This window comes from Heterodontus francisci, chromosome 13 (genome assembly GCF_036365525.1).
Source record: "Heterodontus francisci isolate sHetFra1 chromosome 13, sHetFra1.hap1, whole genome shotgun sequence".
In the NCBI taxonomy this organism is placed as follows: domain Eukaryota; kingdom Metazoa; phylum Chordata; class Chondrichthyes; order Heterodontiformes; family Heterodontidae; genus Heterodontus; species Heterodontus francisci.
Genome location: NC_090383.1, coordinates 25,558,996 through 25,575,789, shown reverse-complemented (window position 1 = coordinate 25,575,789; position 16,794 = coordinate 25,558,996). Strand labels below are relative to the sequence as shown.

Below are 16,794 nucleotides of genomic sequence, written 5' to 3'. Positions count from 1 at the left end.
TGCGAAGGATGGGTCTGGTCACATGGCCCGGAATGCTCCATCCAGTTGGACTGGGCCGTACCACCTATCCTTCGTGGGAAGGTTTCTGCGGAGAAACACCTTTGACCACCAATCCATCAGACAGTGGTCTGCACAGAATGTCCTCAAGGGCCTATGGGATAAGGAGATGGTGGATCCTGTTGGATGGTTCCCCGAGCAGCCTGCCAAAGTCATTTGGCAGAATGCCTCATCACCAGAACTTTCAAACAAGCACCAAGCCGTAGCTTGGCTGGTGGTGAGAAGGGCCCTCCCCGTCAGATCCTTCCTGCAGGCCCAGAGTCTCTCCCCCTCCGCATGCTGCCCTCGAGGTGGCTGTGGTGGGGAAGAGACAGTTGCTCACCTCCTTCTGGAATGTGTCTTTGCAAAGCAGGTGTGGAAAGAGATGCAGTGGTTTTTGTCGAGGTTCATCCCAAGCAGCTCTGTAACACAGGGGTCTGTGCTTTATGGGCTGTTCCCAGGGATGCACACCAAGATAAACATCAGCTGCTGCTGGAGGACTATGAATTCGGTGAAAGATGCTCTTTGGTCTGCCCGAAACTTGCTGATCTTCCAGTGCAGAGTTGTCCAAAACAGAGTGTTGCAGACTGGCACATTCCAAGGTCCAGAACTAAGTGCCGAGGGATGCACCAGAGCTTGGGGCAGCTGCTGCAAAGGCTCAATGAGGAAAGACCACTGTGTAAGGCCCTCTGCCATAGTGAACTGAGGGGCTGAACACATGGGAAACCCCTCGGGCTGTGTACACCAAATATGAGTTTGCTGTAAAATGTACATGACGTAAAATGAAATGGAAGGTTTGTGAGGCAACTCACTCCTGTATTGAAGAAAACTGATTTCCTTTGCACTTTTTGGAATGGCAACCTGGTGCTGTTTTGAACTGTTTTGTAATGTATTTTTTTTGCAGATTTTTATAAATAAAGTATATTTTTGGGAAAAAAAGATTTCTTTTGCACTTTCTGGAATGTCAACTTGAAACAGTTTGTAATTTTTTTTTTTACAGATTTGTATGAATAAAGTACATTTATGGAAAAATAAAGTTTGGCATCAGTTTGCATTTCAGAACTAATGTGGTGTACCAGACAAAAGCTGACGTGACTGTTGTGTCAACTTACCATTTATTACTTATAAACATTTATTAATATTTTCATCCACTATCAGTACACAGGATTAAAAACAAGTAAAAATGTCATGATCTGACCTCACTGGAACAGTAAATGATTCTGCTCCATCTGTTGGAGAGAAGTAGAGTTGCAGCCCAATGCCAACCATGCATTTAAATAATTATCCTATAGATGGCAACACAGATAAGGCTATTACTATTAAGTCCCCAAAACCATAATAACTCAGAATTTTAAACTCTTTTCCATATGCTTGTAGAACATTTAAAGGGAGTCATTATGTAGAATGCTCTGCTCCACATCCAGCAATTCTGGTTGGAAAGCATGGATGTGTCAATATGGGTGCAGACACAATACCTCTGCAACGGAATACCAAATCACCACCTGGATTCACACAAAGAATTGCCACTTGGGTGGGAGCTCAAAGAGTTCAAGTGTCTGTGCAATAGGATCAGAGCAAGAGCTAGGACCACCAGGAGAATAGGGGAAGGAGACTTTGGAAAGGTTTTTTTGCTGATTTTGCAGCCTATGGCTTGTAGTTAGCCATTCAACTTTAACCCAGTACTTATTTTATTTTTTTAAAAAGGGACATCTCCAAGTTTCTACTGAATGGTTGACACACATGAAACATTAATGTTTGCCTTTAGAGCCACTAGAAGCAGGCTGATAGCTTCAAATATCTGCATTTATATAGTGCTTTGTTGTGTCATTGAAACATTGAACGGGCGGCGCAGTGGTTAGCACCGCAGCCTCACAGCTCCAGGGACCCGGGTTCGATTCCGGGTACTGCCTGTGTGGAGTTTGCAAGTTCTCCCTGTGTCTGCATGGGTTTTCTCCGGGTGCTCTGGTTTCCTCCCACAAGCCAAAAGACTTGCAGGTTGATAGGTGAATTGGCCATTATAAATTGTCACTAGTATAGGTAGGTGGTAGGGAAATATAGGGATAGGTGGTGATGTTTGGTAGGAATATGGGATTAATGTAGGATTAGTATAAATGGGTGGTTGATGTTCGGCACAGACTCGGTGGGCCGAAGGGCCTGTTTCAATGCTGTATCTCTAATCTAATCTAATCTCTGATGCCTCACTTTTGGAGTTGACTGTTGCATGGGCAAAAGATCTGAATTCAGAGTTTAAGATCCTCTATCAGATGAAACACAAACACATTGTGCAACTGTTTGTTGCTGATGCAAGAAACTAGCTGTTCCCAACAGTAGCAAGGGTAATTAGGTATAAAAACATTCTTTAGCAACGAGACAATCACATGATGTACATTTCTGCCCATCTTTTAAATGACTCATTTGCAGCATTCTCAATTGACATGATTCCAGAAATACTCAACATTTCAGACTGGCCATTTCCCCCCCCCAAAAATGTACATTATCCATAAAAATTTGCAAAACAAAAAATACATTACAAAACAGTTCAAATTTGACATTTCAGAAAGTACAATAGAGATCAGATTCCTTTGATACAGAACATGAGGTGCCTCACAACTCTTGCCATTCCATTTTATATGCAATATACATGCTGGCCCAAGCTTTAGTGCATCCCTCAGCATGGAGTTCTGGACCTTGGAATGTGCCAGTCTGCAACACTCGGTCGTGGACAACTCTGCACTAGAAGACCAGAAAGTTTCGGGCAGACCAAAGAGCGTCTTTCACTGAGTTGATGGTCCTCCAGCAGCAGTTGATGTTAATCTCTGTGTGCGTCGCTGGGAACAGCCCATATAGCACTGAGTCCTGTGTTACAGAGTTGCTCGGGACGAACCTCGACAAAAAACACTGCATCTCTTTCCACACTTGCTTTGCAAAGGCACATTCCAGAAGGAGGTGGGCAACAGTCTTTTCCCCACCACAGTCACCTTGAGGGCAGTGCGAGATTCCGGGCACGCAGGAAGAATCTGACGGGGAAGGCCCTTCTCACCACCAGCCAAGCTATGTCTTGAGGACTACGTGCTGAGGGACGCACTAAAGCTTGGGGCAGCCGCAGCAAAGGCTCAATGGGGAAAGACCACAGTGTAAGGTTCCCCCACCAAGCTGGACTGAGGGGCTGGAACCATGGGAAGCCCCTCGAACTGTATCGTTAATATTCTGAATTGCTGTAAATGTAAAACTGTAATTGACATGACAATTGTGAAACGGAAGGGTTGGGAAGAAACTCATGACATTATTGAAAGAAACTGATCTCTTTTGCAATGTTTGTATTTTTTCGTGCTGTTTGGAAACTGTTTGGCAATGTAATTTTTACAGATTTTTATGAATAAAGTATATTTTGGAAATTAAAAAAAAAAAGCTTGTTTGAAAGTTCTGGTGAGGAGGTATTCTACCAAATGACTGACAGCCTGCTCGGGGAACCATACAATAGGATCCACCATCTCCTTTTCCCTCAGGGCCTTGACCACTGCCTGATGGATTGGTGGTCAAAGATGACTTTCTGCACAAACTTTTCCATGAAGGATAGGTTGTACAGTATCGTCCAACTGAATGGAGTGATCCGTGGTAATGTGGCCAGACCAATGCTTCGCAACACTGGAGACAGACTGAACCTCAGCACGTAGTGACATTTGTGTTTGCGTACTGGGGTTCTACATACAGCTTGATGCAGCCGCACACAAAGGTGGCCATCAGGATGAGGGTGATGTTGGGTATGTTTTTTCCCCCTTTATTCAGAGGATTGAACATCGTGTCCCTATGGACATGGTCCATTTTCAATCTCCAGATAAAGTGGAAGATGGCTCGGGTGACCACCATGGCGCAGGAATGGGGTATGGGCCAGACCTGCACCACATTACAGTAACAACGTAAGCACCTCGCACCCGATGACCAGTTTTTTACCACAATGGAGAAAGAATGCTCTCCCACATGCCCAGTTTCTGTTTTACAATGGCTACATGCTCCTTCCAGTATTTGGCTCACGCCCCGGCCCCTCCGAACCATATCCCTACCACCTTCACGGAATCTGACCCGACAGCGAAGGAACAAAGAACATGGCCTCGCTGTTGCCATGATTTACACGATGGTTGCAGATGCTCATGAGCCTGGCCATATTTTGTTTCATAAACTGTATCCACAATAAAACTATACAAAATTAGGTGAGACACCTGTTGGTAAAACCAGCAATTGTAATAGCTCTTCCACTAATGTAACAGCAGCTTAGATCAACACTGTGAAAAATATTACAGCAGTTTATATACTTTTGTTTGGAGAAATGTTTTCTCCTTTCCACTAAGTCTTCCAATATTTGAGATATGCATCATTCTCTGATGCAGTAAGAGTGTTGTGCATGTGTCTACTCTCAATCCTCTATGAAAAGTTGCTCAGAAATAACCAGGAATTACTTGCCCTTGAATTACTCCCTCTCCATAGGGAAGCAACCAGAACTGCAATCGCTGCCTCACCAATAGTATTGCCAGGATCAATTCAAATCTTGGGGTGCAAATCTGCATTCCACCACCATGCTGCCATAAATGGAAATTGTGCTTTTTTTTTAATGTGGTAAATATAATAAGTGCACAAATGGATAGAGTAAGGAGACAAGGTAAATAAAATGTTCCACAATGTAGTCAAATACTTAAGGCAATGAAAAGCAATAATCCAATAATTCAAAATATACCAGAGATTGATTTACAGTATGAGTAAATGTTACCTTTTGACGTATGATTAAACACTCAGCATTTTCCTTGGTGCTGTTACTAATATTGTGTTATTAGACTGTTCTGTTATTGTCCATATTAACAGTGAAATTATTTTGGAGTTGTGGATCAGAATTGTCATTTTTCAATCCCACTAATTTGGCACTCATTTCCCACAGACGCCTGGCTGTCTCATCATCCAGGGCCTGTGGGGCAGGATCCTTTTGTTTCATGACATCAAAATATTTTCCAGAGATTCCTTCCAGCTCTTCTGCTACCGCTAGATAAATGGAGGATTCTGCTCCTAAACGTGGGGTTTTTACCAGAAACAAGAAGAAGGGCCCTGAAAGAGAAAAAATATAGTTTTTTAAAAAATCTAAAAGACCTCACTCCTTAATGACATTTCAGAAAACAGCTCTACTGTGAGTGATACAAAATTTCCCCATGTGAGGTTTTGATGGAAGATTGTAGAAAACATTTACTAAACATTTAAAACCAGAAGGAGGTAGAGAGGAACACAGATTTTAAAGGGTGAAGGTAAAATATGGATGGACGTCATGAACCCTCTCCTTTACTTCATTGAGGACAGGCAATATAAACTAACAAGTACAATTTTAAAGGAGACAGAGGGACCTGGGTGTGTAAATACACAAGTCTTTGAAAGTGGCAGGACAAAATGAGAAGGCTGTTAATAGAGGTAGAGAGTACAAAATCAATGAAGTTATGCTATATCTTTTGTTATGGCCTCCTTGAGACCTTTAACGTTAAAAGAAGAGATATGAACTCCCCAGACCAATTTAAAGTACACAAGATTTCACGTTTTAAGGCTATTATAATCAAACTTAAAATCAACATGAACTAAAGAGTACTTTGTAAGTAGCTAATACACTAAATTACAGAGAAAGGTATTTCCCTTTAAAACACCTGAAAACCCTACACCACGTTTGTACATTACACAGTGTCCTCATCAAAGTGACATCTTTGCATTTAAAAGTCCCAAATTCCTCCCTGTTGCAATGGGTTGGACCTCCCAGCCCTTCTCAAAGTCAATGTCCTCTTTGCTCACTTCTACCGAGCACTTTCAACCTGGACTTCTGTGAATAAGGTGATCTCTAGTGACCCAGTTGGTCTTTTTCCTAAGCATATCTCAGCTTTCAAATTGAGTTCAAGTCTTAACAGCTTTTTGCTGTATCAGTGTTCTGAGAGCAGATGTTTTCTCTTTCTCTCTTCTGAGGCTCACACTACTGGTCTTCCTGACAGCCTCCAGGCTTCTGAAAGCCTATTGAATTTATCCAGAATCGAAAGTCAATAGTCTTTTGCCTTTTTCAATATGCAGAGTCCATAAGTCTGGCTACAGCAGAAGCACCCGGGCCTTCCTTTGCTTTCAGGTGTTAAAAATTTCAACTCGAGTTTGCACCTTCGGAGCCCCTGGCTCTGTTTACGATCCGAGATCTGGGAGACTGAAACCCACTGGTCTTCAGATGTTACAACCTTGCATTCTGCTTTCACAAAGTTCGTTGATCTGGTTTCTTTGTTGGCATGGTAACCAGGATCTCTATCTTGTCTTGAGGAAGTGGGAGGTCACATGTCTCCTCTGAATCCTTCTCGCACTACATTTAAAATCACACATACACCCAGCATTCATAACACCACCTCCCAAAAATAGAAAATTCATTATCAACATATAACATTATAAAATAAAAGCAAAATACTGCGGATGCTGGAAATCTGAAACAAAAACAAGAAATGCTGGAATCACTCAGCAGGTCTGGCAGCATCTGTGGAAAGAGAAGCAGAACTCTGCTTCTCTTTCCACAGATGCTGCCAGACCTGCTGAGTGATTCCAGCATTTCTTGTTTTTGTTTGTATAACATTATAAACACTTCTATAGTTAACAATTTATATTTTACACAGGTAATAACATTATTTTCATATCTCCAATTTGTTTTCCTCCATTATACCCTTTCACTCTTTCCTGTAAAATGTACAATCTTTAGGGTAAATGGTTGTAAAATTAAACTCCATCAGAATAATCTGGCATTCTTGGTCTTGAATTTCTCTAAAACCCTAAATGGATTATGATCAGTGTAAACAGTTATTTCTCCTTCCCCATTATTGACGTATACTTCAAAATGTTGAAGAGTCAATACGACATGTGAAACCTCCTTTTCAATAGTGGTTACTTCTTTTGGTACTTATTTAGTTATTTTAAGAGAAATAACTGACTGGTCGTTCAATACCAGCATCATCATCCTGGAGTAACATTGCTCCTACTCCTACATCACTGGCATCAATAGCTACTTTAAAGGGTTCGCTAAAATTTGGTGCTGCCAGGACGGGTTCATTTATTAAAATGGCCTTTAATTTCTCAAATCCCATTTGACAGAATTCTGTCATTGGACCTTCACCTTTTTATTTAACAAATTCGTCACTGGGCTAACTATTGTACTGAAGTTAGAAACAAATTTTCAGTAGACCCCACCCCTAGGAATTGTAGTATCTCCTTTTTTGTCTTGGGGACTAGAAAGTCTACTATTGCCTGAACCTTAGCTTTCTCTAGGCAACGCCTGACCTTGACCCACAACATGCCCCAAATAGGTGACCTTAGCCTTGGCAAACTCGCTCTTCACTAAGTTTATTACCAAACATAATCTCTCTAACCTGTCAAACAGAGCCTTTAAGTGTTCAACATGATCTTCCCAAGTGTCACTGTATACCAATAGATCATCAAAGTACATAACACAATTGTTTAGTCCAGCAATCACCTGGTTAGTCAATCTTTGAGATGTGGCTGGTGCATTTTTCATATCAAATGGCATGACTTTACATTGAAATAGGCCATCTGAGGTCACAAAGGCAGAAATTTCTTTAGCTTGGTTGGTCAAGGGGACTTGCCAATATCCTTTCAGCAAATCAATCTTGCGAATAAAGACTGAATTTCCCACATTGTCAATACAATCCTCAAGTTGTGGGATTGGATAAGAGTCTGTTTTAGTTCCTGCATTCTGATAATCAATACAAAATCTTTTCCAACCATTTGGCTTTGGTAAAAGCACAACTAGAGAACTCCAGCTTCTTTGACTGGGTTTAATTATATCTTGGGTGCCTTCATGAAACCTGGTGACAGGGTTTAGTGTGAAAGAACGAGTTGGTGATGCAGAGGTTATGATAGGTACACAACTCAAGCAGTCTCTGCCCATTCTCATTCATCCTTCCAACGCCATAGCGCCCAAGGCAGGAGGGCCATGAGTCATGGTCGGCCCCAACCCTGGCATTAAAGTCCCCCAGCAGGAACAGGTGTTCGGTGTTGGGGATGCTGCTAATGATGTTATGGAGTTCCTCGTAGAACTGGTCTTTAGCTTCAGGTGGGGAGCAGAGTGTTGGAGCACAGATGCTGAGTAGGTGTACTGGACCAGAGGTGGTGAGCAGTCGGATGGACAGTATGTGTTCCGAGCCATTTGAGGGAAGCTCTATCATGCTGAGCAAGGAGTTTCTGATAGCGAAGCCCACTCCATGCTGTCTTGGTTCGTCAGGATCCCTGCCCTGCCAGAAGAAGGTGTAGACCACTCCCTGGTGTGCAGCAAGGTTAGACTCAGACCAAAGAAGTTGCATCATTCCAAGCAGAAGGGCCACCCGCGCATCAACACGAGCAGAATTTCTCATCCACAGCTGTTACAAAAATTTCTAAATTCACTTGTAACAGCCCTTCAAAGCACTCCCACAGGGGATGCTGAGACCAAGTGGTCCCACATCAGAGACCCATCTATGAGTCAGCTTTGACCACCTACGGTAAACGCGCGAAGAGAAATGCAGACTGGTTTCAATCTCATAATGAAGAGATGGAACCTGTCATAGCTGCTAAGCGCACTGCACTGTTGAACTACAAGAAAGCCCCCAGTGAGTTAACATCCGTAGCACTTAAAGCAGCCAGAAGCACTGCACAAAGAACAGCCAGGCGCTGCGCAAATGACTACTGGCAACACCTATGCAATCATATTCAAATGGCCTCAGACACCGGAAACATCAGAGGAATGTATGATGGCATTAAGAGAGCTTTTGGGCCAACCATCAAGAAGATTGCCCCCCTCAAATCTAAATCAGGGGACATAATCACTGACCAATGCAAACAAATGGACCGCTGGGTTGAGCACTACCTAGTACTGTACTCCAGGGAGAATGTTGTCACTGAGACTGCCCTCAATGCAGCCCAGCCTCTACCAATCATGGATGAGCTGGACATACAGCCAACCAAATCGGAACTCAGTGACGCCATTGATTCTCTAGCCAGCGGAAAAGCCCCTGGGAGGGACAGCATTACCCCTAAAATAATCAAGAGTGCCAAGCCTGCTATACTCTCAGCACTACATGAACTGTGCTAGGACGAGGGAGCAGTACCTCAGGACATGCGCGATGCCAATATCATCACCCTCTATAAAAACAAAGGTGACCGCGGTGACTGCAACAACTACCGTGGAATCTCCCTGCTCAGCATAGTGGGGTAAGTCTTTGCTCGAGTCGCTCTAAACAGGCTCCAGAAGCTGGCCGAGCGCATCTACCCTGAGGCACAGTGTGGCTTTCGTGCAGAGAGATCGACCGTTGACATGCTGTTCTCCCTTCGTCAGATACAGGAGAAATGCCGCGAACAACAGATGCCCCACTACATTGCTTTCATTGATCTCACCAAAGCCTTTGACCTCGTCAGCAGACGTGGTCTCTTCAGACTATTAGAAAAGATCGGATGTCCACCAAAGCTACTAAGTATCATCACCTCATTCCATGACAATATGAAAGGCACAATTCAACATGGCGGCACCTCATCAGACCCCTTTCCTATCCTGAGTGGCGTGAAACAGGGCTGTGTTCTCGCACCCACACTTTTTGGGATTTTCTTCTCCCTGCTGCTTTCACATGCGTTCAATTCTTCTGAAGGAGGGATTTTCCTCTACACAAGATCAGGGGGCAGGTTGTTCAACCTTGCCTGTCTAAGAGCGAAGTCCAAAGTACGGAAAGTCCTCATCAGGGAACTCCTCTTTGCTGACAATGCTGCTTTAACATCTCACACTGAAGAGTGCCTGCAGAGTCTCATCGACAGGTTTGCGGCTGCCTGCAATGAATTTGGCCTAACCATCAGCCTCAAGAAAACGAACATCATGGGACAGGATGTCAGAAATGCTCCATCCATCAATATTGGCGACCACGCTCTGGAAGTGGTTCAAGAGTTCACCTACCTAGGCTCAACTATCACCAGTAACCTGTCTCTAGATGCAGAAATCAACAAGCGCATGGGAAAGGCTTCCACTGCTATGTCCAGACTGGCCAAGAGAGTGTGGGAAAATGGCGCACTGACACGGAACACAAAAGTCCGAGTGCATGAAGCCTGTGTCCTCAGTACCTTGCTCTATGGCAGTGAGGCCTGGACAACGTATGTCAGCCAAGAGCGACGCCTCAATTCATTCCATCTTCGCTGCCTCCGGAGAATACTTGGCATCAGGTGGCAGGACCGTATCTCCAACACAGAAGTCCTCGAGGCGGCCAACATCCCCAGCTTATACACACTACTGAGTCAGCGGCACTTGGGATGGCTTGGCCATGTGAGCCGCATGTAAGATGGCAGGATCCCCAAAGACACATTGTACAGCGAGCTTGCCACTGGTATCAGATCCACCGGCCGTCCATGTCTCCGCTTCAAAGACGTCTGCAAACGCGACATGAAATCCTGTGACATTGATCACAAGTCGTGGGAGTCAGTTTCCAGCGTTCGCCAGAGCTGGCGGGCAGTCATAAAGGCGGGGCTAAAGTGTGGCGAGTCGAAGAGACTTAGCAGTTGGCAGGAAAAAAGACAAAAGCGCAAGGGGAGAGCCAACTGTGTAACAGCCCCGACAAACAAATTTTTCTGCAGCACCTGTAGAAGAGCCTGTCACTCTAGAATTGGCCTTTACAGCCACTCCAGGCGCTGCTCCACACACCACTGACCACCTCCAGGCGCTTACCCATTGTCTCTTGAGATAAGGAGGCCAAAGAATAAGAAATTATATAATTCTTTAGAAATATACTGAACCTCTTCTCTGACCTGAGCCAATTTATCAGGATTGAGTCAATAAGTGTGCTGTTTAATGGGTGTAGTTGTCCCTCCATCAATCCCATGAATAGTCAGAGGAGATCAACCTAGCTTATCTGCACATACTGCTTTAAACTCTCAACAGCTCAGCTATGTCCCTTTTATGCTGTTCAGAAAAATAATGTAGAACTATACCTAAACTTTCTAACACTTCTGTGTTTGCCAGTTTCACTGCAGGGGATTCAATTTTGAATTCTCCATCTCTGCCTCTCCATCCAGTTCACTAAAAGTAACACTATCCTTATCCTTCTCTTCTGGCATTTGGCACATATTTACTGGCTGACAAGGTTCACAGTCATAGTATCTTTTCAATATATTCATGTGACACACCCTTTGACTTTTCCCTGAGATGGGGTACTAATTAAATATAGTTCACCTCAGAGTTTCCTCTTAATGAAGTAAGGCCCACTGAACTGAGCTTTCAATGGTTCCCCAGGCAAAGGCAACAAAACTAACACCTTGTTTTCAGATTGAAAACTATTCGCCTTAGCTGTTCCATCTGCTTGGGTTTTCATCACTTGCTGAGAAACCTTGAGACGTTCGCTGGCCATCTCACAAGCTTTTGAGTCTCTCTCCAAAGTCTGATACATAATCTAAGAGGGTAGTTTCCTCTTCCTGTGTCAAAAATCTCTCCTTAATGAGTTTAAGGGGACCCCTAACCTCATGCAATTCAAACGGACTAAAACCAGTGGACTCATTTGGTGCATCCCTGGTGGCAAGTCATAAAAATGATATTGCCTTATCCCAATCATAAGGGTACTCAAAACAACAGGCCTAATCATACTCTTTAGGATTTGGTGATATCTTTCCAAAGCACCTTGCGAACGATTTGAGCTGTTTCACTCCCAAATTACACTTGACCTCTTTAAATACCCGTCATGAAATTTGACCCCTTGTCCGACTGAATTTCTTCTGACAATCCATATTGAGCTGCGCTGAACACTACTGCGAGCTGTACTCCTGTGAGTTGGACATCTCCCAGTCTGCACTTGATGCTCTTCCGTAACTTCCTGTCATGGATAAGTTAGATGAATAACCCTCATCACTGGAACTCGAGAAGGCCATAGACCACCTAGTGAACAGAAGGGCACCGGGAAAGGATGGAATCCCAGCCGAACTGCTCAAGCACGGAAAGTCCCATCTATTGCCACACCCTTATGACCTTTTCCTTCGCTGTTAGAAAGTAGGCTCTGTTCCACAGGAGATGCGTGATGCCAAAATCATCACACTATACAAAAACAAAGGTGACAAAGGAGACTGCAACAACTACAGGGGCATCTCACTCAGTGTCACGGGCAAGGCCTTTGCTAGAGTCATACTTAAAAGACTCATTTACCTGCAGACCGAGTGTAACCGGAAGCGCAGGGCGGTTTCCGTGCCAGCAGATCCAATGTGGATATGATCTTCTCCATATGCCAGCTACAAGACAAGTGTAGAGAACAAAGTATACCCCTTTACCTTACTTTTGTAGATCTCACTAAGGCGGCGCAGTGGTTAGCACTGCAGCCTCACAGCTCCAGCGACCCGGGTTCAATTCTGGGTACTGCCTGTGCGGAGTTTGCAAGTTCTCCCTGTGTCTGCGTGGGTTTCCTCCGGGTGCTCCGGTTTCCTCCCACATGCCAAAGACTTGCAGGTTGATAGGTAAATTGGCCATTATAAATTGCCCCTAGTGTAGGTAGGTGGTAGGGAAATATAGGGACAGTTGGGGATGTGGTAGGAATATGGAATTAGTGTAGGATTAGTATATATGGGTGGTTGTTGCTCGGCACAGACTCGGTGGGCCGAAGGGCCTGTTTCAGTGCTGTATCTCTAAAAAAAAATAAAAAATAAAATTAAAAAAAAAGGCATTCGACACCATCAGCAGAGCAGGGCTCTACAAGATTTTGATGAAAATTGACTGTCCACCGAAGCTCCTCAGTCTCATCCGCTCCTTCCATGACATCATGTACAGTTTCATAGCTCCACTTCCAACAGTTTCGCAGTGAAGATTGGAGTGAAACAGGGTTGTGTCCTAGCCCCCACTCTGTTTGGCACCTTCTCCTCCATGCTCCTAACCTTCACCTTCCCTGCAGATATGGAAGGAGTCTACTTGCACACTAGGTTGGACAGGAAGCTCTACAATCTAACAAGGCTGAAAGCGAAGACAAAAACACCAAGGCCATTTCTCTCTGTCTCTCTGGAAAATTCCAACTGAAAGACGTTAACTTCAGCAACAACTGGCTTTTCTGAAACTACTGGAGACGCCAATACCTTAACCCAAGCTCAGTCATTTCCTAGTAACAAATCCACCCCTTCAATATGCAAATAAGGGATGATTCCCACTGTTACCAGACCGGTGACTAAATCACATTGCAAATTAACCTTATACAATGGAACGGATAAATAACCTACTTAATGCCATGATTTACGCATTTACTGAACTACTTTTGCGTCAGTATTTACAGTAGAGAAAGAAAATGTTGTTGAGAATACTGAGATTCAGGCTACGAGGCTAGATGGGATTGAGGTTCACAAGGAGGAGGTGTTAGCAATTTTGGAAAGTGTGAAAATAGATAAGTCCCCTGGGCCAGATGGGATTTATCCTAGAATTCTCTGGGAAGCTAGGGAGGAGATTGCAGAGCCTTTGTCCTTGATCTTTATGTCGTCATTGTCGACAGGAATAGTGCCGGAAGACTGGAGGATTGCAACTGTTGTCCCCTTGTTCAAGAAGGGGAGTAGAGACAGCCCTGGTAATTATAGACCTGTGAGACTTACTTCGGTTGTGGGTAAAATGTTGGAAAAGGTTATAAGAGACAGGATTTATAATCATCTTGAAAAGAATAAGTACATTAGAGATAGTCAGCACGGTTTTGTGACGGGTAGGTCGTGCCTCACAAACCTTATTGAGTTTTTCGAGAAGGTGACCAAACAGGTGGATGAGGGTAAAGCAGTGGATGTGGTGTATATGGATTTCAGTAAGGCGTTTGATAAGGTTCCCCACGGTAGGCTATTGCAGAAAATACGGAAGTATGGGGTTGAAGGCGATTTAGAGCTTTGGATCAGAAATTGGCTAGCTGAAAGAAGACAGAGGGTGGTGGTTGATGGCAAATGTTCATCCTGGAGTTTAGTTACTAGTGGTGTACCGCAAGGATCTGTTTTGGGGCCACTGCTGTTTGTCATTTTTATAAATGACCTGGAAGAGGGTGTAGAAGGGTGGGTTAGTAAATTTGCAGATGACACTAAGGTCGGTGGAGTTGTGGATAGTGCCGAAGGATGTTGTAGGGTAGAGAGACATAGATAGGCTGCAGAGCTGGGCTGAGAGATGGCAAATGGAGTTTAATGCGGAAAAGTGTGAGGTGATTCACTTTGGAAGGAGTAACAGGAATGCAGAGTACTGGGCTAATGGGAAGATTCTTGGTAGTGTAGATGAACAGAGAGATCTTGGTGTCCAGGTGCATAAATCCCTGAAGGTTGCTAACCAGGTTAATAGGGCTGTTAAGAAGGCATATGGTGTGTTAGCTTTTATTAGTAGGGGGGTCGAGTTTCGGAGCCACGAGGTCATGCTGCAGCTGTACAAAACTCTGGTGAGACCGCACCTGGAGTATTGCGTGCAGTTCTGGTCACCGCATTATAGGAAGGATGTGGAAGCTATGGAAAGGGTGCAGAGGAGATTTACTAGGATGTTGCCTGGTATGGAGGGAAGGTCTTACGAGGAAAGGCTGAGGGACTTGAGGTTGTTTTCGTTGGAGAGAAGGAGGAGGAGAGGTGACTTAATAGAGACATATAAGATAATCAGAGGGTTAGATAGGGTGGATAGTGAGCGTCTTTTTCCTTGGATGGTGATGGCAAACACGAGGGGACATAGCTTCAAGTTGAGGGGTGATAGATATAGGACAGATGTGAGAGGTAGTTTCTTTACTCAGAGAGTAGTAAGGGCGTGGAACGCCCTGCCTGCAGCAGTAGTAGATTCGCCAACTTTAAGGGCATTTAAGTGGACATTGGATAGACACATGGATGAAAATGGAATAGTGTAGGTCAGATGGTTTCACAGGTCAGCGCAACATCGAGGGCCGAAGGGCCTGTACTGCGCTGTAATGTTCTAATTCTAATTTACTTGGGGGAAAAGTTACATCCTTTGCTCCCATTAATGACTGAGTTGCTCCTGTATCTCTAAGCCTCCAATCGGTTTTCCTGCCTCACCTGATGGATATGGGGGGGGACACCTCACCCTTGAACACAAAACTTCTACAACCTTCAGGGACCTGATTTAATTCATCAGCATATAGGGGAGAACACCTCAACTCACTATTCAAAATTGCCAAAGCTGCTGGCTTGTCAGCAGCACCACCCATTAGGCATCTTTTTCAGGACAGGTTTTCAGTAGAACTACCATAGTCTGCCTTTCAACTTGCAGCATTCTGACTTTATACGCTCTCTTTTATTACAAAAATAGCACGTTGGTCCTTTTGACTCAACCCTAATCTCCTAATCAACTTTCTTACTGCTCCGAGGATTGCCTGTATCCTCTCACCTTTACCCTTTCTCTGACTTAAACCAAATCTCTATTCATTATCAACCTGCTTATCTCTCCAACTTCTCAAAGTTTCCAAACTGGGGCCTGTAACTGCTTTTGTGGGTCAATTCGTAATCATCTGTCATTGCTGGGGCATCCGTTATTTTACCAATTTTATCTTCTTCCAGGTAGGACCTTATTCCAAGAAGGACACTATTTTTAAATTATTCTATTAGGACTACTTCCCTGAGGCTCTCAAAGTCTTGCTCAATTTTCAATGATCGATACTACTGATCAAACACCGTTTCCTTCTCTCAAGCAAATTCCATAAATGTCTGGCCTGGTTTCTTTTTAAATCACTGAATTTTTGTCTAGGTGTTCTAGTGCAGGAGTCATAAAAAGTTAGTATGCGGGTACAGCAAGTAATAAAGAAGGCGAATGGAATGCTATCCTTTATTACGAGAGGAATTGAAAACAAAAGTAAGGAAATTATGCTTCAGTTAACAGGGCATTGGAATACTGTGTGCAGTTTTGGTCTCCTTATTTAAGGAAGGATGTAAATGGTTTGTAGGCGGTTCAGGGGAGGTTTACTAGATTGATACCTGGAATGTGTCGGGCGGCACAGTGGCGCAGTGGTTAGCACTGCAGCCTCACAGCTCCAGGGACCCGGGTTCAATTCTGGGTACTGCCTGTGCGGAGTTTGCAAGTTCTCCCTGTGTCTGCGTGGGTTTTCTCCGGGTGCTCCGGTTTCCTCCCACATGCCAAAGACTTGCAGGTTGATAGGTAAATTGGCCATTATAAATTGCCCCTAGTATAGGTAGGTGGTCGGGAAATATAGGGACAGGTGGGGATGTGATAGGAATATGGGATTAATGTAGGATTAGTATAAATGGGTGGTTGATGGTCGGCACAGACTCGGTGGGCCGAAGGGCCTGTTTCAGTGCTGTATCTGTAAATAAAAAAAAATAAATAAAAATTTAAAAAAAGAGCGAGTTGTCTTATGAGGAAAGGTTGTACAGACTCGGTTTGTTTTCACTGGAGATTAGAAGAATGAAGGGAGACTTGATTGAAGTTTATAAGATCCTGAATGGTCTTGACAAGGTGGTTGTGGCGAGGATGTTTCCTCCTGTGGGTGAGTCCAGAACAAGGAGGCACTGTTTTAAAATTAGGGGTCGCCCTTTTAGGACAGAGATAAGGGGAAATTTTTTCTCTGAGGGTTGTGCGACTTTGGAACTCTCTGCCTCAGAAGGTGGTGGAGGCGGGGTGATTGAATGTTTTTAAGGCAGAGGTAGACAGATTCTTGTTAGGCAAGGGAATCAAGGGTTATCAGGGGTAGATGTGAGTTTGGAATTCGAAACAAACAGATCAGCCATGATCTTATTGAATGGTGTAGCAGGCTC

At 44.1% G+C, this 16,794-nt stretch overlaps 1 protein-coding gene across 8 annotated transcripts in view; it reads right to left on the bottom strand.

The window, feature by feature from the left end:
- Nucleotides 1–3,366: 3,366 nt before the first annotated feature.
- The window catches only part of LOC137376291 (retinol dehydrogenase 13-like), a 168,212-nt gene continuing 154,784 nt past the window's right edge, over nucleotides 3,367–16,794 (bottom strand). For 7 of the 8 annotated variants that reach the window (XM_068044544.1, XM_068044547.1, XM_068044543.1 and 4 more), the window contains one exon: nucleotides 3,367–5,127. In XM_068044544.1, the coding sequence (XP_067900645.1) occupies nucleotides 4,859–5,127 (269 nt within the window). In that variant the 3' untranslated portion in view covers nucleotides 3,367–4,858. Of the gene's footprint in view, nucleotides 5,128–12,360; nucleotides 12,712–16,794 lie in introns of all 8 variants that reach the window. The other variant, XR_010976160.1, reaches the window with a different exon arrangement.